This window comes from Rattus rattus, chromosome 14, assembly GCF_011064425.1.
Source record: "Rattus rattus isolate New Zealand chromosome 14, Rrattus_CSIRO_v1, whole genome shotgun sequence".
NCBI classification, from domain to species: domain Eukaryota; kingdom Metazoa; phylum Chordata; class Mammalia; order Rodentia; family Muridae; genus Rattus; species Rattus rattus.
The window spans coordinates 7,642,058-7,664,004 of NC_046167.1; the positions used below are offsets into that span (position 1 = coordinate 7,642,058).

The 21,947-nt window shown below is 37.7% G+C and overlaps 1 protein-coding gene across 1 annotated transcript in view; it reads right to left on the reverse strand.

Moving 5' to 3' along the window:
• Malrd1 (MAM and LDL receptor class A domain containing 1) overlaps positions 1–21,947 on the reverse strand; it is a 684,120-nt gene that overhangs the window by 80,637 nt on the left and 581,536 nt on the right. The window contains exons 34-35 of the mRNA XM_032884682.1: positions 12,869–12,994; positions 3,355–3,421 (exon numbers count right to left, since the gene is read on the reverse strand). Of these exons, the coding sequence (XP_032740573.1) occupies positions 3,355–3,421; positions 12,869–12,994 (193 nt within the window). The remainder of the gene's footprint in view (positions 1–3,354; positions 3,422–12,868; positions 12,995–21,947) is intronic.

Consider the following 21,947-nt stretch of genomic DNA (forward strand, 5'->3'; position numbering starts at 1 on the left):
CAAGAGTTGGGTATTTGCCCACCCTCTATGTTGTTAAAGTCCATTTTTCTATCTATAACCTTGAGTTTTTAACTTACTTTTTATTAGGTTTCATTTGGGCTTCTCTTAACTCCAATCAGCTAGCTCTCAGGGGAATATTATTACAACTCAACTAACCCATGCCAACCTCTCCTTCCTCATCTCCTACACATTCTTCTTCTCATGTTCTTCTCCCCCGAAGCCTGTAAAACCCCACCTATGTCTCTTCTGCTAAGCTTTTGGATATTGGAATCTTAATTTACTGATCAGAGTTAACTGGGGGACAGGGTCAAAGGGGCTACATGTAGGCTGTAGGTCTTAGGAACGCACATTAAACACAGTAAAAGCCAAACCTCAACAAGTGTATATTCAGGATTTGTTTCTTTAGTGAAGTATTTTGAGTATTTGAGAATTTTTGTCTTGTATATTTTAGTATTGTTGTATTTGTTAGATAAAAGCTTTTGCCTGTTTAAGCATTTTTAGCATTAATTTGTGTAGTTATATAGTCATATATCTATAATTATTTATAGTTAAATAGTATATATATATTGTTTTCATTTATGTTTTCCCTGATTTTTCAGTTTTCTTCTTGGCATGTTTCTCGTTTAACATATAAATTAGATAAAATTTTATATGTGTGTATGTGTGTATCATTCTTTGCTTTGACATAGTCTGTGTTTTAGTTGACTATAATATTTATAGTTATCATAATTGCTGACAGATTTAAATGTACTCTTTCTTGTTGGTGTTTGCCAAGCAATTTCATTAGATTCTGACTCCTAGCTCTCTTCCTTATCCATCCATATTCCTATACTTAACTTGCTCACTTGTTCGTGGTACCTGCTCTCTGGGATGGACACATATTCTTGGTGTACTTAAATGACTTCCTATCAGAATCTTTTCTTCCTTAGATAAGGCACAATCTACTTGTTTATGGCATATACACAAAACATATACAGACCACACTATTACAATATGATATTATTAAAATATAATGTAAAAGATAAAATTATTATTAAAAAAGCAGATAACAGTAAATTATAAGAAATTTGCTCATAATCATTGTTTTTAAGAGTTATTTTCTATGAACATAGTTTTTGATTCACCAGCAGTGTGTTAATATTGGACCTCCTTTGCAGTGCGCTTAAACTTTGCTCCACAGTTCCCTTCCTGAAATTCCATCTGTCTGTCTGTCTTCCATCATAGCTTGTCCCCCGCTTTTGAGCTTTGCATTGGAGAGAAATAAATTTAGTGCTTCTCCATCTGGATTCCAATTGCTAAAGTTTATTTAAGTACTTGAGGAGGTTGCCAGGAATGCAAAGCTCTTTGCTTGTTCAGCTGAGACTATCGAAAGCCAGGGTTGAAGAGGACAGCAGTGCAAACTGCTTTACTGTAAACAATTGACATTCAAAAGCTCCATCCACTTAGGTGATGTTCAATAAACAGCATATGGCAGCCGTCTCTCTTTTGGGGGGCAGGGAGGAGATTTTAGCAATGACTAGAATGCATACCATCTCTGGATCAACTAATATTTTATGGTAAACTTCATGCTAAATAATATGAGGAAAGGTATAATCCTGAGATGTGATATCAATATAATGGATTTAAAAGACAAAGCACTCTAAGAATACTCTCTTGAAATTCAGTTTTATCAATGTTAAAGCCACATCTAAATAAACAATAAAGTTTATTATTAATTTTATTTCATCGTTTTTATTTTTATGCTATATAGATAGATATAGATATTAGATATGGCGTGCACAAGCCTCTGTTCAGGTTCACACGTGCCACTGCAGCATATGGAGGTCAGAGGACCAATTCAGAGAGCCAGTTCTTTCCTTTCACCATGTGGATCCCAGGGTGCAAGTTTGAGCTTATATTCTTTTTGTTTTAATCCAACATAATGATTTTACTGATTATTTGGGAAATTAACAAGATCCACTCTGCTCACACTCAGGTTTTTAGTCCTAGGTACAAAGCGCCTTTACTCTCTAAGCTGCTGATTGGCCGAAGGCTCTTACTGTTTTTGTTTGTCCTTTTGTTTGGTTTGAAGAGTTTGTTGACTTTGTTCTTTGACAATGTTGTGCACGTATAGCGAGCATCCTCATAATCATTCCACAATCTCCCTCCCACTCTTTCACCACCCAGCTCACCAAAACGCCTTTCCCACATTCATGACTTTTGTTGTCATTAGAGACTTTACCTGATACCATGATCATCTTTGTTCCCAGGGGTTTGAAAGTGTCTACTGGAACCTGAAAGGATTACTAATGGGTACCCAGCTAAAGACAGTAACCTAGACCCCCTCAGTAGCCAATAGGTCTGAAATGGAGGGTAGGGCTCCATAATCTCCTCCAGGAGACAGAAAGGAACAACCTATTCAAAGATATGAGTGTTACTCAAAAAATTTTAAGAATTTAAATAGCTGTTGTTGAGTGTTTTCTAGATATTTATGTGTTTCATTATAATTTGAATATCAGCCTTCAAATAGGTTTTGCAATGAGCAAAGTAATATATCCAGTGCTTTGCTAGAGTAAAATGTCATAAATATAAATATAATGCAATATGCATCATATCCTTTGGAGTTTATGAAACTTTTTGCACAATTCCCTGCAGGATGAAGAAAAAATAAAAAAAAAATTCTTTGATATGCAATACAAGCAATTCCCAAAAGAACTCACAAGACCTGCTTTTGTTTATTTTTGCAATGAGTATACAAATGTATTCCTTATCTGTACCTTTATTCTTCTTACAAACATCCATCGGCAAGTCAGAAGATAGCCTTGCTTATGAATTAATTTTATTCTTTCTTATTAGGAGAGTCAAATATGCAATTTGAAATAAAATGATAATAGAATTGCAGACATTAGGCTAAACTCACTGAATCTCTTAGTAGCAACAGCAAAAGTCATATGGAATTAGACAACTGTATCAGAAAAACTTCTTTTGAGCTCATACCTGTAAACTTAGGAAGCATGAGGCAGGAGGACTATGGCAAGGTCAAGATTGGCGTGGGCTACAGAGTGAGACTCAAAAACACAAAGAAAAATCTGTTGGAAACAAATCAACATCAAATGCAGGTAATACATATTTTTAAATGCTTCATCCCAAATGCTGGAAAATGTTGTAAGCATGTAAAATTGCATCAAACACTCAATATTTCTTGAAATAATATTAATGTTTTCAAGTCTTGCACATGCAGAAAGTTGTGTATTATTTTCATAATCCAGCATTTTTACCTGGCAAGTCATATACTAGTTTATGCTCTATTATTTCAAGCCTTGAGACAAATAAGCATGCAAACCGATTTAAATGTTAAAAACAATTAATTCTTACCTACACATGGGACCAAAATTCTCTATTACACAAGTGCCACCATTTCTGCAATAACGTATTGGACACTCTAAAAAAGAAGCACAGTTAATTATAAACATTCTTGTAAGGAAGGAGGACATATTAGAATTAGCTACTGCATTAAACTTTATTTCTGAGGAAGACAAGCTTCTAGGTTACTAAAAGCTAGAAATTCTTCATGTGCACATTTCTTACTTCCAATCTGAGCAGGGCTCCCTGGTATTTTAGATGGTTCTTGCTCTCTTGTGCATCCGAGTGACTTACGGTCAAAGGAGATATTTCCCCCTAGATTATGTACAATCTATTTATCTCTGAGATGTCTGTAAGACATGTTTTTGACCACACTAGAAGTTTGTGTTTACTGAACCATCCTTTATGTGCCAAAGAAGTCTCTGAATGATGTCAGACTAATGTTCTGCATGGATAGTCTGGCATTTCTGTGTATACATATGCCCTGACTATGTCTATGAGCTATGTCAACACAGTTCCCATTAGCTCATTCACCCCAGGCACTTCTCTGTCATTGTGGGCATTACTCCCTATTGTACTATTAGAAAGGGTATTTATTTTTAACATGGTCTGCTTTTCACCTATTTTCTACTGTAGAAGCACGTTCTGTAGTATACATACTGACACTGTTTCCCTGATGCATCAAGTCTGGCCAACATTTCTTTTCCCCAAAGCTTGCTTCTCTTATCTTTATTATTATTATTATTATTATTACTATTATTATTATTATTATAGCTATTCTTTCCACTACACCATTTTTTTTAATATTCCATTCCACCAGGCTTGGGTTTTTGATGCAAACTTCTATCACATTTAAGTTTTAATATAACCATACACTAATTTTATTCTGACCACCTGTTAAAGATCTCACACTGAGCTAGACCTTGGGAATATCATAAGTAATGATACTAGCAAGTTAATGCACTTGATGAGGCTTTTATTTCTAGAACCAGCCATCTGAGTTGGAATCTTAGCTCAACTAATATTGAGAAGGTTGTAAATATCTTTGTGTGTCTCCTTACTACTAAACGGAAGTAAAAACAGAATTCTTCTCAAGTTGTGTTGAGGATGTTTGAGAATACATTATCACAGTGTTTGCCTTCTAAGTGGTGACATCATAAAATTATGCAGGCATGAAGCCAGGCTTACTGAGCAGGCAAAAGAGTAAGTGAAACACCAAATACATTCTACAAGTGAAACACCAAATACATTCTATGCACTGTAGCATCTTAGATGGACACAGAAAACTCATAAGAACAATAAGAATGCAACGTTAGCAAAATCCCCGTATGCTCTGTACTTTAGAGTCAGTATCCACTTAAGCTGGCCATCACACGATGTATGCTGAAAGCATAGACACTGCTAGGCTTAAATGAATTCAATATGGAGGACATTCATCCTGGCTGGATTTGTGGTAATATGAGAGTGAGATAGAGAGGAGCTCAGAATATGTAGGCTCATGGAAGCTAGGACTTAAAGAAAGAACCCGGCATGTTCCATGTGTAGGAAGGAAACACTCTGTCCAGTAAAGAGGAAATGAAGAATAAATCATATCTTGTTAAGAGTCCTTTGTAATAGTTGGCAAAGATTGGACATTGTACTACCTGGGCACCCAGCTATACCACTTCTGGGCATATACCCAAAGATGCTCCAACATACAACAAAGACACATGCTCCACTATGTCCATAGCAGCCTTATTTATAGTAGCCAGAAGCTGGAAAGAACCCAGATGTTCCTCAACAGAGGAATGAATACAGAAAATGTGGTACATCTACACAATGGAGTACTATTCAGCTATCAAAAACAATGACTTCATGAAATTCATAGGCAAATGGATGGAACTAGAAAATATCCTGAGTGAGGTAACCCATTCACAAAAACAAAAAACAACAAATAAAAACAAAAACAAAACCCAAAAAAACACATGGTATGCACTCACTGATAAATGGATATTAGCCCAAAAGCTTGGATTACCCAAGGCCCAAGATACAATCCACAGACCACATGAAGTTCAAGAAGGACAGATGACCAAAGTGTGGATGCTTCAGTCCTTCTTAGAAGGGGGAACAAAAATATTCATAGGAGCAAATACAGAAACAAAGTTTGGAGCAGAGACTGAAGGAAAGACCATACAAAGACTGCCCCATCTGGGGATCCAGCATATATATATATATATATATATATATATATATACAGCCACCATACCCAGACAATATTTCCAATGCCAAGAAATGCATGCTGAAAGGAGCCTGATATAGCTGTCTCCTGAGAGGCTCAGCCAGACCATGACAAATACAGAGGCAAATGCTAGCAGCCAACCATTGAACTGAGATTGGGGTCCCCACTGGAGGAGTTAGAGAAAGGGTTGAAGGAACTAAAGTGGTTTGCAATACCACAAGAACAACAACACCAACCAACCAGAGCTCTCAGGGACTAGACCACCAACCAAAGAGTATACATGGAGGAACCCAAGCTCCAGCTGCATATGTAGCAGAAGATGGCCTTCTTGGGCACCAATGGGAGGAGAAGCCCTTGGTCCTGACAAGGCTCCATGCCCCAGTGTAGGGGATTGTCAGGGCAGGGATGTGGGAAGGGTAGGTGGGAGAACACCCTCATAGATGCAGGTTGAGGGGAGGGGAGTTATGGATGGGAAACCAGGAAAGGGGAAAACAGTTGAAATGTAAATTTAAAAAAATCCAATAAAAAATAATTGGCAAAGTGATGGTTGTTCCCTAAAGGAATAGACAAAGACTGGGACAGAGGGATGAGAATTACAAGAGTTCATAATAGACTAAGGTTCTGAAGTTGAACCAGTTTCATGATTATTTGGAGGAGTAGAGAATAATGTTCCCATTTCTAGCTGGGCCACTGGCTAACCTGTGGCTTCATTCACATAGCTGAATGGTTGATGGGGAAGAAAAATTACACAGGGAAAGATGATGTTGTCTTGGGGTGGTTAAGGGACATACAAAGGGAAGCACTCTCTGAATCTCCAAAGCATGGAAATCTGCAGCTGTGTGACCCCTTCGAAATGTGGGTCAGTCATGAATTGGAAGCTTTCCTTTAGACTCAGCCGCCATTTCTTTTTTATCAAATCACTTTAGGTCACTGATATAGGTGCCAAAGAGGCAAACCAATAGGAGTTAGCCAAGCTAGAGAGAGAGAGAGAGAGAGAGAGAGAGAGAGAGAGAGAGAGAGAGAGAGAGAGAGAGAGAGACAGAGAGACAGAGAGAGAGAGAGACAGAGAGAGAGAGAGAGAGAGACAGAGAGAGAGACAGAGAGAGAGACAGAGAGAGACAGAGACAGAGAGAGACAGAGAGAAGAGATTGAGAGCTTAACTTGGGAGAAGGAAAAAGTATTTATGAAGAAAAAGAAATGTTATGCAGACACTGTTTGATTAAAGTGGGATACTGGAGGAAAGGTGGTTTGAGAATGATTGTCTAGCCAGTCCCAGAACATTCCAATAACATTAGGAAAGGAAAGGCTGGGGGAGGCAGGGGAGTCTGAAAATAGCATGTGTTTTGTATCTACTGTCAAGTGTCATTTGGGGTTTCAAACTATTTCAACAATTTGCTTTTCCAGTAGTGTCCTTCCCATCTTGGCCTCCCATGATTTTATTTAAGTAACTAGAGGTTACAGAGTTGGCAATGAGAGTAAATCCTTGTTCCTCCTTAATCAGAACAGACTTGAAATTTCCTTCCATAACCAAAAATTAGATGCTCTAAGCAAAGGAGCCCAATAATCATGAGACACAAGTAGATGCAAATATTTCATGCTTATTTCTCCTAAGTGCAGTTTAACATTTATCAAATAATGGCTTTGTTTTATTGCAGAAAGTCAAACCAACCAAATGCACAAAATAAAAACAAGCAAATAATAACACAACAGAAAACAAAAACAAAAATCCAAGCATGAAAGTGTGATGCTCTAAGGCTTCAGAATGTGTACTGCAAGCATTGCCAATTTCCTCATATTAGTGTCTGGAGACATTACTATTCGCTGTGGTCACAGGGAATGGAGCTGCTCATCAGCATGATGCCATGGAGACCCTGGGATAGAGTGCTGGGGAAAGAACCCAGAAGCTGACTAGAGCAAGAGGCATTCTGCCACTGGTGATGATTGTAGTAGTGTATTTGTGTTTGTTTGTGTGAGCATGTTTATGTGTATGTGTGTATGTGTGCATGAATGTAGAGGTCAAAGGATAGGCTCAGGTGTTTTTCCACATTACCATCCCCCATGCTTTTGTTGTCTTTATTTGCTTGTTTATTGTTTAATTGTTTGCTTCTGGCAGTGCCTCTAACTAGCCTACAGATCACCAACCAGACATCGACCAGTCTCTGACGCTCTAGGACTTAGAATAGAAGTGGACCAGCATGGTTGACTTTCATTTCATGTATGTATGTATGTATGTATGTATGTATGTATGTATGTATGTATGTATTACCTATTTGTCTGTCTATTATCTATCTATCTATCTATCTATCTACCTATCTATCTATTGATTGACTATCTATTTATTGGTCAATTTCCTCTCCTTGGGCTTTCAAAGCAAGTACTTTGCAGAATGACCTGTCCTGTTCCTAGCCTCAATGCTGGCATTTTGCAGAGTTGTGGATTATTTCTGTGAAGATGTTATACATTGATAGCAGTTCATTAATGGAAATTAAGACTATTTTCATTTTAATCTTCTCAGAAACTTTGAACACTAAATGAAGTAGAGAAGAGATGAATATGGTTTGTTACAAATGAAGAGGTCCATTATTTTAAGAACATAATGGAAGGATCCATGATAGCACATTACTATGAGAATAAGGCCCATTGTTCTGTAGCATAGTGACCTTTCATTGGCCTGACCCCCTGACCTTCATTATTATGATCCTGTGTCCGGAGGCCAACATAACTCATTGTCATACAATATTTGCGGAGGAATTCACATTTCTTCTCATGCTAGTTTATTACTTTAGACAAAGGCAAGCACACACACAGAAGTACAACTTTTACCCTTAAATGTACAATTAGGTGCCTATTCTTTTCTCTGAATAAAATTGAGATTTGAATGTGGCATATTATATTGAATTTTTCTGAGAGGACAGATAGCCACAAAAGCTCTAATTTCCCCTCTGTGTTACTTGGTATTAGATACTTATGACTTATGTGAGTTTGGCACTTAAGTGCATATTTTTCATTTAAAATGATCCATCAATCCATTATCTATAGAGAGATGAAGATAGATAGATAGATAGATAGATAGATAGATATAGATATAGATATATGTAGATACAAATGGATATATGGCAGTTGGGAAGGTGAAATTATATTTAAAATTTTTCTATATTAACAAGTTTTACATATTTGGTATTAAATATTTGTTTTCACTCATCTCTGAATTGGAGCCATGTTTTGAATGGCCAGCAAACTAAGCTACACTAATATCCACTGCATCTCCAGGTTCTCCTCGTCCTGTCTCCTACTGTTACAAGCACCAGCACCAGTGTCTGAGGGCCTGCTGTGAGCCGAGTACAATCTAAACAGTTTGACATATGTTGTTTTTCTCGAACCTCAGAACGTTATGTGGAAATGGAAGCTCAGTGGGACGATTCAAACTTCTCTGGGTTATTAGTGAAGAATGACAAACTAACTAAAGCTTGCTCAGTTAATGTACAGAGCTGCTTTTCTGAAAATGTCAAATGTTTGATTATTTACTTCAGTTCCAAAATGTGGGCTCTGTGCACTAGGAATATATGAAACATATGCACAATAATCTATGTACGGTTTAAAGTGATGTATGGATCCTAAACCTTATACAGCCTGCTATGTCACGTCCCCAGTGATAGATACTCTTTCATATACACACAAAGTATATGCATGCATGCGTGGGTATTTGTGTGATGGTTTATGTGTGTATGACTTGGAAGAAGCTATATAGTCACCTTGTATTTCTCAGGAGGCACTACTCATATTAGTTTTAGGATGGGATATTTCTCTAGGACCTACATTTTGCCATAATCTGTTTAACTATCTCATTAGCTAGTCCTAGAAAAATGGGTGTTTTTCTTCAGCAATGGGATGAAAAGCAAGCACCACCATACCTGGATTTATTTTTACACCAGTGCTCTAGATCTGAACTCAGATTTCCATTCTTTTATGAAAATACTGTATTTTATCTGGAGCCTCTGTTTTCTACAACTTGAGATGCCGCAACAAGGGCCATAGGAAGGATTCTTATGCCTCTGAGACTTGGAGTAGTTCCAAGACCCTTGCTGGTAATTGTTAGGGCTTTGTTTAACCCAATCACAGAAAAACACACGTGGTATGCACTCATTGATAAGTGGATTTTAGCCCAAATGCTTGAATTACTCTAGATGCATAGAACACAGGAAACTCAAGAAGGATGACCAAAATGCGAATGCTTCACTCCTTCTTTAAAAGGGGAACAAGAATACCCTTGGGAGGGAATAGGGAGGCAAAGTTTAGAACAGAGGCAGAAGGAGCACCCATTCAGAGCCTGCCCCACATGTGGCCCATACATATACAACTACCAAACTAGATAAGATGGATGAAACAAAGAAGTGCAGGCTGACAGGAACCGGATGTAGATCTCTCCTGAGAGACACAGCCAGAATACAGCAAATACATAGGTGAATGCCAGCAGCAAACCACTGAACTGAGAATGGGACCCCCGTTGAAGGAATCTTAGAAAGGACTGAAAGAGCTTGAAGGGGCTCGAGACCCCATATGAACAACAATGCCAAGCAACCAGAGTTTCCAGGGACTAAGCCACTACCCAAAGACTATACATGGACTGACCCTGGGCTCCAACTGCATAGATAGCAATGAATAGCCTAGTAAGAGCACCAGTGGGAGGGGAAGCCCTTGGTCCTGCCAAGACTGAACCCCCAGTGAATGTGATTGTCGTGGGGAGGGTGGTAATGGGGGGAGGATGGGGAGGGGAACACCCACAGAGAAGGGGAGGGGGAGGGGTCTAGGGGGATGTTGGCCTGGAAACCAAGAAGAGGAATAACAATTGAAATGTAAATAAGAAATACTCAAGTTAATAAAGATGAAAAAAATTTGAGACTTTATAAAGCTATGTCATCATCACACATTAGACCTTCAATGTCTCATCCTACAATTTTGTATTTTGATGTCATTTTCTAATTCTCTTTGTAACAAAATACCACAATAATTATTGCCTTACTTTAGCACAAACTTTACAAACTGCTACCAATGCACATGACTAGAAGAATCACTTTCAGTTTAATTTCAGTTCCAGGAATTCTTGATGACATTTTTTTTCTGTCACATAAGCAATCACAACTTGAAATTACTATGACCTTCTAATTCAACTCGAGGGACTGACAAAATTCATTGAAATAGTTGCACTGTGTCTGGATTTGTTGTTCCTAATGACCAACTTAAAATCTGAGGTGTGCAAGGCCAGATGCTCACCATCTGCTGTGAGGCCACTGCAATGATAGCGCTCCTCAAAAATCTATGCAAGGCTGACCATAAAAGAAGCTGAGGTTTGGAAAATAGAAATATATGGTGTACATTGTCAGATATGTATCATTATCTGTCTTGAAGGCATTCTTACAAGCACAAGTATTAACTTTATCATATTTGATAGAAGATCCCAAAGTATATAAAATATAAATAGAGAAGAAATATTATGGATTTTTTGTATGACAATGGCTTCACTAGCTCTTTGTATCACTCCATCCCAAAAGCTAGGTCAGTGTGACCTGAACTTTGTAAGCAGATTGTGAGTGATGGGTACTTGACTGGAATAGACAGAGTGTTTATTACTCAGTATATGTATGGCAAATCTTGTGTTTCTTTGACCTTATTATTAATGGTACATCATGTCAGAGCAAGCAGTAAATCATAGCATAGTATGATTGGTGCTCATAATTGGATGTCCTCAAGAAAATCTCACCTTCACATAGACGTAAGCAAAGTGCCAAGTTTCAAAGAACAGAGGTGAATTGCTACCACTTTGTCGGTTTCTTTTTCCATTTATTGCCAGTTTCATTGTATACAGCTTAGGCAGGACTCTAACTCTATATCTTCCTTCCCCAGCTCCTGAGGGATGAGACCTGAATATTCATTCGTCTCTATTTCCAGAGTCTCCCTTACTTTCTTTCAATAGAGTTACAGGTCTTCCTTTGGGGTCACTTAACTGAGGTCTAAGTCACTTAGTAATGACATAATGGGAAACAATAACGCTTTTGTAGAATATCTCTGTATATTTTGTGAAATTAGATTGATTACTTATTCATATCCTAATATACTCATAAAATATGAATTTAATAAATGAGCCTTCTGTGAACTACAATTGAATCATGCTTGAGTCACACATTTCATAATTCCAAGTATATCTTTAAATATATAAAATATATTTTTACTACACATGACATAAAATATTTCCAACTTAATAAGATATATGATCAGATATATCTCCTATTGCTGATTTATATCATCTTTTAGTTTTGACAGAATTCTATTGCCTCTAACTCTCTAATATTTTATGAACCCCCTGTATGAAATAAAAATTCAATTACTCCGGAGAGAAGACAGCAATGGGCTATGCCATGGGATTTTATCTAATATATCATAGGATTTTTAGAGCGGTTGTTATACATAGGACAACTGATGTACATTATCAGTTCTTATGCTTTATGAATTCTCCAAGGTCAAAAAATAAAGAATATTTCAAAAGCAACCTAAGCTTTGGTGTCTTTATGGAAAATTACAACATTAAATCATATAATATTCTCATCAAAAAGTAGGAAAAAGGAGGAAACTTCATAAAGACAGTAACATTATATTGTAGTCTTTCCCAGAATACAATCAATATTTATAGGTTATTAGATATTAAGGACCACAAATTATATCAAATTAAAATCTTATGTTGTTTTTCTTTGTGTTATGCAGTATGAATGGTGTTTGCATCATATGTCATGTGTGTGTGTGTGTGTGTGTGTGTGTGTGTGTATGGGGGTGTGTACCTATATGTGTAGAGACCAAATATTAATGTTGGCTGTTTTCCTTTGTCTCTCTCCAACCTAATATTTTTCAGATAGGATCTCATGGAATCCACAGTTCACTGATTCAAAATCCCAATATTCACTCTGTTTCTGTCATCCCAATATCAGAATTACATCTAGCTACCATGCCTAGTTTTCTTACCTGGACGCTCAGGATCTGAACTCAGGTCCTTATGACTGCACGAATAGCACTTTATTAACTGGACCCTCTGCCTGCTTCCTAGCTTTCATTATTTGGTGAACATTTTATAGAATAATAAAGAATTCATTACTCATTTATAAACCTCTAAATAATGTAGGATATCAACATTCTTTCTGACTCCAAACCCTCACTATAAACCCATGCCTATAATTTAGGAAATCCACCTTTAATATTTTATCGCCTCAGATCTAGTTAATAGTTTGTATTGCAAGGCAATGTTGAAAGGAAAAGGCATACCTGAGCAGCTGGACTCATCGACTTGGAAGTCGTCGCAGTGGACGGTACCGTCACAGCGCTGGTGAGCTGGGATACAGCGGCCGGAAGAGTTGCATACCAAGGCTCCACTGGGGCAGCTCCGATTGGCTGAAAAAAATGATGAAGAAGATGAGCAATGATATCGAGTAAATTTGTTTTTGAATGAGTGTCTCATAAGGAAATGACAGTCGCCATACTCTTTTTATAAACAGATACATAGTTTTGAAGAATTCTCTGGATTTCTTTTATTCCATGTTCAGCAGTTAAGAGCACTAGCTTCTCTTCCAGACGACCTAGATTTTATTCCTAGCAAGTTTGGGACAGTTCAGAACTACTTTTAACTCCAAGTCTATGGAATTTGATGCCCTTTTCTGGGTTCTGTAGGTACCAGGCACAAAGGTAGCACACACACATACTTGGAGGCAAAGTACATACGAAAAAAGGTTATGGGTACACCCATACGAATAAAATAAAATAATTTAAAGATATTTTTCTTGAAATTTTCATATATGCCTAGAGTGAAATATAATTATATTCTCCCACATGTCCTGTCCAACTATCCCCATATTCCATTTGACACACGTCCTTCCCAACTTCCTGTCATTTTAAAGACTAGCTAGTGTTGACCGCATGGAAGTCTGGTTTCCACAAGAGTGTGAGAATTCTTCTCAGTGCCCACATCCTCAGAGTGATTCTCTCTCTTTCAGCAACTTTCTCCTAACAGTAGCTTCTCAGTTATGGGAGGGGCAGAGAGATCATCCCCGGTATCTATGCCACAGTTTTGATTGGCTTGATCTTGCTCTGATAACGTACAGGTAACCACAGCTGTTGTGCGACAAAGTAAATAACACCCAATGTAATGAGAAAACAGATCTTTAAAGACAATTTAAATTAACAAGGACCTTCAAGAAGAAAATATTGATGGAATCATTTATCAAATACTGATTTGCAGGGACTCAGTTTTTTGTGAGCTCACAACTGATGGTGAGAACTTAATTCTTAATTGGACTCTATTTCTACATAGAGATTTAAAGAAATGAATTAGAGTTAAGTGTAGACATCACGTTAAGACACTTATCAAATGTTATTAATATCCTCATGAGAAGGAAGGAGGGAGGGAGAGGAGAAAGGGAAGGAGAAAGAGAGGGTCAGGATGAGGGATAACGCGTCTTCTTCTGGACTTTTCAAGATGACAAATACTGAAATCTTTCTCAAAGGTTTTAAAACTATGAGTGGTCACTGTGTGTTTATTAGACCATAAATGTTTACTGAAACTTAGTATGTAGCACCCATGGGCCTCTAGTGCATTGGTTTCATTTTTTTTTCTTTTCTTTTATTGGCTATTTTCTCTATTGATATTTCAAATGTTATCACTTGTCATGGTTTCTTCTCTGGAAACGCCCTATCCCATCTCCCTTCCCCTGCTTCTATGAGGATGCTCACCACCCACCCACCCACTTACTCGCTCCCTCCTTCCCACCCTGGCATCCCCCTACAATGGTGCATCGAGCTTTCACAGGACCAAGGGCTTCTCCTCCCATTGATGCCTGACCAGGCCATCCTCTGCTACACATGTGGCTGGAGCCATGGGTGGTCCCATGTGTACTCTTTGGTTGATATTTTAGTGCCTGGGAGCTCTGGGGGTGGGGGGTGTCTGATTCGTTGATATTGCTGTTCTTTCTATAGGGTTGCAAACCCCTCCAGCTCCTTCTTCTGTCCTTCCTGCATTGGGGAGGCCCTGTACTCAGTGCTCAGATTGATTCAAGGGAGCATCCGCCCTGTATTTGTCATTGGTTTCGTTCTGATGGAAGCAGAGAACTTCCTTGTTGGGGTTTCTAAAGTGAGTTTGGCCCAACTTTCGAGCACATGGATAAGTTAAATGTACTTTGCTCACAGAACCCTCGATCATCATGGAAAGAATGTTTGTTGAACCTTATTAGGATGCTCTGAAGTAAAAAGCAGAGATTCCTACCTGTCATACAACACTTTCTGAGGGTCAGAAAGCAGGACCATAAAAGACAATCATCTTGAGAAACAAGCAAAAAGGTACAAGGAGATCAGTAAAAAACTTCTTCCATAAGAGCTGGCATTGAGGTGGAATGCAAAACAGACGGACTGGGCTATTTAGTCTGAGTGCTTTGCAGAAGTTGAAATAGTGTAAGAATGAGGACTCTAAGGTGTTTGCAATTTTAGGTGGGAATATCAATAGTAATTGATATTTGAAGGCTTTTTTCTATAGCAAAATCGAGCTAGCTATCAGACTGTTCCCATGAATTAATGATGAGACCAATATTTTAAAATAATTCATATAGAGTACTACCATGTCAGTGAAAATTAACTTTTTTGTTAACTGAAGTAGTATGTATTTTTGGAGAATCATGTTTTTCCTTAAAAAACTAATGGGAAAACAAGCACGGTTTATCTTTGTCTTGCTTTGGAGCCTAGGCTAAGCTATAACTTTTGGTCTTTCAGGATCAGATCCTTGAGTGCTAGGATTGTGGGAGTGTGCCATGGTGTCTCTCTTGACCTTACTTTAATTATACAGAATGATAAAACTAAAGTAAAAAGATTCTCCTGTTGGCACACATCTGAGAACAATCTATATTTCTTGAAGCTTTCCTGATATCAGCATTTGGTCCCTCAATCAATATTACTTACCTCCCTTCAAAATAGGTGGTCTACTGATACACCACGCTGTGACAAGATAGTGACACAGAGCTGTCTCTCAGATAAACGACATGCATAAAAAGCTATGAAAGTTACTGTCAGTGGGGCTGGCCAAGGGGTGTGAGTTTACAGAACAGTTACCTGAAATTGGAGTTAAAGAATGCATTATGTGTAAGGGTTGGGGGAGAAGACGGTGAGGGAGGGAGAGGATGCTGAGAACGTGTTGGTGAGCTGAGGAATAGGAAGAATGACTAGTCCTCGATAGCATGGCAGGATAACTAAGGATGACAACCGGTGGCATGATTATTTCAGAACAACGAGCAGAGTGTGAATGTTCTCAGTACTAATAAGTGCTTTGTAACCCAAGTGACAGACTTGCCAGATATCCAACTTGATCATTGCATGCTGTGTAGCTGTGTTGAAATGTCGTGCTATAGTCCATAAATAGGTATAGACTACAGGGACACTATTTTTTGGGCTGTGTAAATATTATCCTTCTGTTTTTCAAATGCTGGTTTCTCTGCCCTCATATCGTGTAGCAATCCAGACGTGTCTCTCTAATGCTTATTCTGAATACTTCCTGTTTCAAGTTTGTGTAAATAATGCTTGCTATTTTTGTCTCTGCCATGCCAACAGAAGCTGGTCAGCCAATGCCTAGGCAGAAGAGAGAATAGAGTGAGACTTCCACCAGCCAGGGGATAGAGAGAGAGAAAAGAATAAGGAGAATTCAGCAATGAGGATGGCAAGAAGAAACATCATGAGAAAACACGTCTGAAGCCACACACAGCAAGCCAGACCCACAATAAAATGTAAGTACTTAGTGTGTTTGGGCTGGAAGATAGCCAGATTAGAGGATTACAGTAGATCAATGAGTGCCCAGGTATTGTGCAATACATTTGATTGGATAAATCTAGTCGTCTCAGTGTCATTTATTTGGGAGCCAGCTGGGAGTAGAGAAAAACTATAGACCTTTTAAAATTACCATTTTAATGGGTACTATGTAATAACTGAAAAAAAGAAACAATAATAAAAAAAACCCACTAAAAACAATGGAGCATTTGGATAAGGAGAGATGATCAATCCTGTTAGATTCATGTTTCCTTCCCAGTGTGCCGAATTCAGCCATACCTTGGGATACAACTTTAAAAAGTTTGTTATATATGTATATATGACCCACCCATGCTAGACAGAGATGTAAGAGGAAGACTGGAACACAGCAAGTTGACATATTTCTTACTAGTCACTGATGGGTCTCATGAGAGTGGTACTTTTGGTGGTGTAAAATGAATCTTTCCAAAGATCATCCTTTATCAATATATTTCATTACTGCCTATAAGTCAGGTCAGCTATAATATCAGTATTTTTACTTGTCAGTGGTAGCCTGCAGATTAGTCATCTGAATCAGCTAGCTCTTCTTATAATAGTCATGATTGGTTTATTCTACCTTAAAATACTGGTAACTAAATTCACCTTATAGAGGTCTGGAAATAATGTATAAAATGAATATGGTCGTCTACACAATGCACACACAATAAATTATTATTCTTGGATCATTAACTTATTTCAAAGTTACACAAAACAATAAACTGTTGAGATATTTCAATAAAAATCATGGTTAGATTTAACTCCAGGACAAAATACAAGTCTGTACTGCTCTGTGCTAGATTTGCATATACAATGCATTATTTATAGTTTTCACCCTAATAGCCCATGTCTAACTTTTTTTTAACTTTGCTATTAAAAATACTTAGGTCTTAGACACAACAGGAGGGTTGTACCTATGAGGTCACAGCAAATCGAACACTTGCACAAGACCAATGCAAGCTCAAGCTACACAAATTCCCAGTACAGACCCTGGGAATGAGCATTAAATGCCATCAATACTGGCACATGATGGATTCTAAGGGAGGGAGAATCTATTTTCTTTGGTGATATATCACCTAGTGAGTCAACCACACTCCAGGACAAACACCACCCCTAAGACTATTTGAAAAATAAAAATATACTTTCTTGGGTGGGGGCAGTAACTCAAAGTTGTGTAGGTAAGGAGGAGAGGAAAGTTAGAGAGGGAGTTGGGGAAGACAGTGAACATGTTCAAAATACACTATAAGAAGTTCTCAAAGAGGTAATAAAATGCTGTTTAAAAGAGAGACACTGAATTGCTCTACTCTGCCTCTCTCCGTCTTCTCCTTTCTTCCCACTAGCACACTCATTCGAACCCAGCAAGTCCCATAAATTACGCATACATTCCTCTACTGACCCAGGTCCCTAGTTCTTTTTGTGTTTATGCAATTATAGCCAATTAAAATTTTGTTCTTTCAGAAAAATCATTCTGATGAACCATTCATATACTGCTTATTTTCTAAAGCAATATCTAGCCAGTGAGTTAGTTGCATGTATGAGATAATTTATGTTACTTAGGGTTGCGGTAGTAGGCATATCAAGCTCTAAGATGATAGATTGGCATAAGTATGGCCACATACATTAAAGCATGATGCTTGAAAAAGAATATGGCAGAAGATAAATACTGCTCATGAGACATTTAGAAACCGAAATTTTCTGTAAACTTCCTGGTTATATTTGGACTGATTTTGGAGTGTTTCCTTCATTGCATGAGCATTTATTGTTATAGAAAATCAATGTAATGTCATTTTCTATATTCGGTACAGTATTCTTCACTTTATGAATGCCAATTAATACTACACTAGCTACGCTCACTATTTTTGCCTACTTCTAAAGGATGTTTATGAATATTCTTTAACTATAATGTGAGAGCATATAAAAGCCACAGAAACTAAAAACTGTACTTAAAAATACTGTGTGCACATATTCATACATTAAATAAATATACAGATACATTCATACACAATCATATCTGCCTCTTTCTGAAAGTAGAAAATTTCTGTTTTCTATTTTGTTTGGCTTGGAGTATAATTTATTTACTATTGTATATGATATAATGATTTAACCCTTTGGAAAAAAATCACTCCTTCTTTCCACCAGATATTCAGCTATCCATCTCAGCATAGGATTCAAGACTTTCTCATTTTTATCTCATCTGAACTATCACTTAACTTAATGATTTTTGATCTTTACATTTTATACCCACTCAGCTAAATGATCCTTTCGTAAGTACCATAATTTAAAACACGTTTTAAGATTTCACTCGTTTAGACATATTTACACAGAAAGAATTATATTTTTGAGAAAATCTATCTAAACAGATCAGTGTAGCCAAGAATTCATCATCTTCTTGTCTCTTCCTCTTAAGTTGCTTTTCTGTCTTTGAGACTGGATTATGTTCTAGAAAGCACTGTATGTCCAATTCTGCTTTTGTGTATGTTACTGATACTAATGCTTTGTTGACTAAGGCTTGTCATATATTCCGTTTTTATTCTTTTGAGCTACAGTGTTATTATTTTCTTTCCATTTCAGCTCTGCCTTCTCATTTATAATAAATTTTTCTCTCTGCTCCTTACTGTACGTGCTAAGTAGAGTATCTTACATTTACTGGAAATTCAATAATAGATATTGGTGTGAACTGATATTTCAGCACCTTAGAAAGGGTTTCTCAATATAAAGTACTGACGCGATTTTTCAGAGCCAGTGTGCTTGGGCTATGGACATACATATGCTGAAAACACCATTTATCATGTCCAAGTTCACATTAAAATTTGATTAAAAAACTCTCAAAACTAAATTAGATGAATCATCTCAAATAATTTTTCTTTATTGATTGTACTTCCAGTAGGGAATATAGTATAGCATAGTTGACAAAAATCTGTGTAAGATCCATATTTAGTGATCTGTTTTCCAGATCTCTCTCTCACTCTTTCTCTCTCTCTTCCTCTCTCTCTCTCTCTCTCTCTCTCTCTCTCTCTCTCTCTCTCTCTCTCACACACACACACACACACATACAACCTATCAATTCGCTTTTAACAGACTGAGTTAATTGTCTTTGTTCTTGTGCAATGAATGTCTTTCTCTATTACTTTTTTAAAAGAATTTAACTAAGGTGTTTCAAAAGATAATGTGTATGGTTGTATTAATTAAATCAGATACAAAGGAAATGGTTTTTATAGAAATAAGTTACATTTTGAGAAGTGCTGACTGACCAGTCCTGACTTTGATGTATCTTTTTAGGAACTCTAAAACTCAGCAAAGCAGGGCAAGTAGGGAAGTATAGATTGCTATGACTCCTAATTCATGGTTTGGAATACGACACAATCTTTCTAGCAAAATGGTGTATTAGGTCATGGTTTGACAGATTCTCACATACATTCCAGACATGTAACAATACCAAAGAGAAGAGCAACCAATAAAAGGACTCACAAGAAAGATCAGCATGAACACCAGCAAGGATTTGCATTAATATGGGCCCAGAATATAGAAATCGGACCAAAGACCCAAACCTGCCAGCTTCTATGTCCCAGAAGCAAGCAGAATAAATGGGTTTTACATTGGGACAGCAGCCTGAAACCAAGGCTTCCTCTTCAGCTGCCCCTATTAGAGCCATTTTAAACCAAAGCTCACTGGCTTACAGGAAGTCATAGCCATAAGAAGCGAAGCGAGAAGACCAGGATCAGTTTTAGTGCCAAGGACCTGTTTTCTAGTGCACATGATTCACAGAAGTCAATCAATCTGGAGTCAAGTACTAGCGAGTAGACCCCTTTACAGAACTATTGAATTCATCTGTTGTTTGGCCTACTCTCTCTGGCTTTCTCCTGGATCACCACAGAGCCTATTTAATATCATAGTTCTGTTTTGTTTTCTCCTTTGTCTCTGACCATGAAAGGGTTAAAATATACCTCTCTTGCACATTTACTGTTTTAGAAAAGATCCTTGGAGAACAGCAGTTGGGAGATCACTTTGGCCTCTTAATAGCATTAGGTAAAAGTGTCCTGTGCAAGTCACTCCCCATAAAAGGAGAAAAAGGCTACACCACCATTTTCTAGGGCAAGAAGCTGAGAGCAAAATAATGCTGTAGAGATGCTGTTAGGATATCTCTGGTGTTTTAGTAATTATTTAATCCTACCCAGGATTTCTACCCCACCTTAAATCATTTATGTTCCTGGATGAAACACACACACACAAAAGAGAGAGAGAGAGAGAGAGAGAGAGAGAGAGAGAGAGAGAGAGAGAGAGAGAGAGAGAGAGAGAGAGCCTTTATTTTACAATAAGCCTGAAACAACACAAGAGCTGGACAGCTGCCTACCCTCCATGCTGTTACAATCTACTTTTCTGTCAACAACTACAAGTTATTACTATGTTTAATCTGGGCTGCTCTTAGCTCCATTGGGCAGCTCTCATGGCCATGCTCTCTTGACTTCTAACCCATGACTGTTTCTCCTTCTTCCTCTTGCACCTTCTCCATCTTGTCCTCTTCCCCCACCCACAACCCCCAAGTCCACAAACCTCAACCCCATCTATGTCTCTTCTTCTGGTTATTGGCTGTTGGGATCTTTATTTACCAATCAGAGTTAACTTGAGAGCAGGGTCACAGGGGCTATGTGTAGATTCCACATCTTGGGGACCCACACTTAGTATAACAATAAACAGTAAAAGACAAAACAACATTTCCCCCTTTCTAGTCCAATAAAAGGCTCGATATAAATTGAACATAATTACAGCATAGTTATGTAAAGCCTCCCACAACTGCCACCTTTATAGTTTACTATGTGTCCACTCCTGTTTATAAACCCTTGACTAGACTGCTTCTTCTGACTTTTTACTTTGTATGGCATATCTGAGTCATACAAAACTTTTTATTCCTGCCAACCCATTTTACAGTTTAATTCATAGGCCCAGATGGGTCTTGGAGGACAAGAAAGGGAAGATTTTCTGCCTCTACAATCATGTCTTCCCAGTATCTTTCAATGCTTCCTTTGTTAAATCAATGTTAAGCTAGCATATATAGTAATGAGTATTTAAAATACTTTAGGAAATCATCATATTCATTTGTGCCTATGGAAGGCTTTATGCACTTGTGAATACAGATGTCCATGGTGGCCATAGAGGGCACCTGGGGCTCTAGGCCATTGTGAGCTGCCCCATGTGGGTGCCAGGAACCAAACTCATGCAAGTGTATTACATGGTATGGAAACTGCATTCCTCAGAGAACTGCTGAGCAATCTCTTTAGGTCTTCAATATAATATTTTATGTGTACTTATCAACTGCTTCCCTCTCCCTTCCTACTCTTGCCACATTCTTTGTTGTTTGTCCCCTTCATGACTATTCATAATACCCCTTCTGCTTTTAGGTGAACAATGATTATTTTATTGATTATTGATTGATTGGTTGATTGATTGATTTATAGTTCAGGTGTTCCTTTAGATTTTGTCTAGCTTTTTAAAAAAATTATTATTTTATCTCATCCATACCTTCAGCATTACT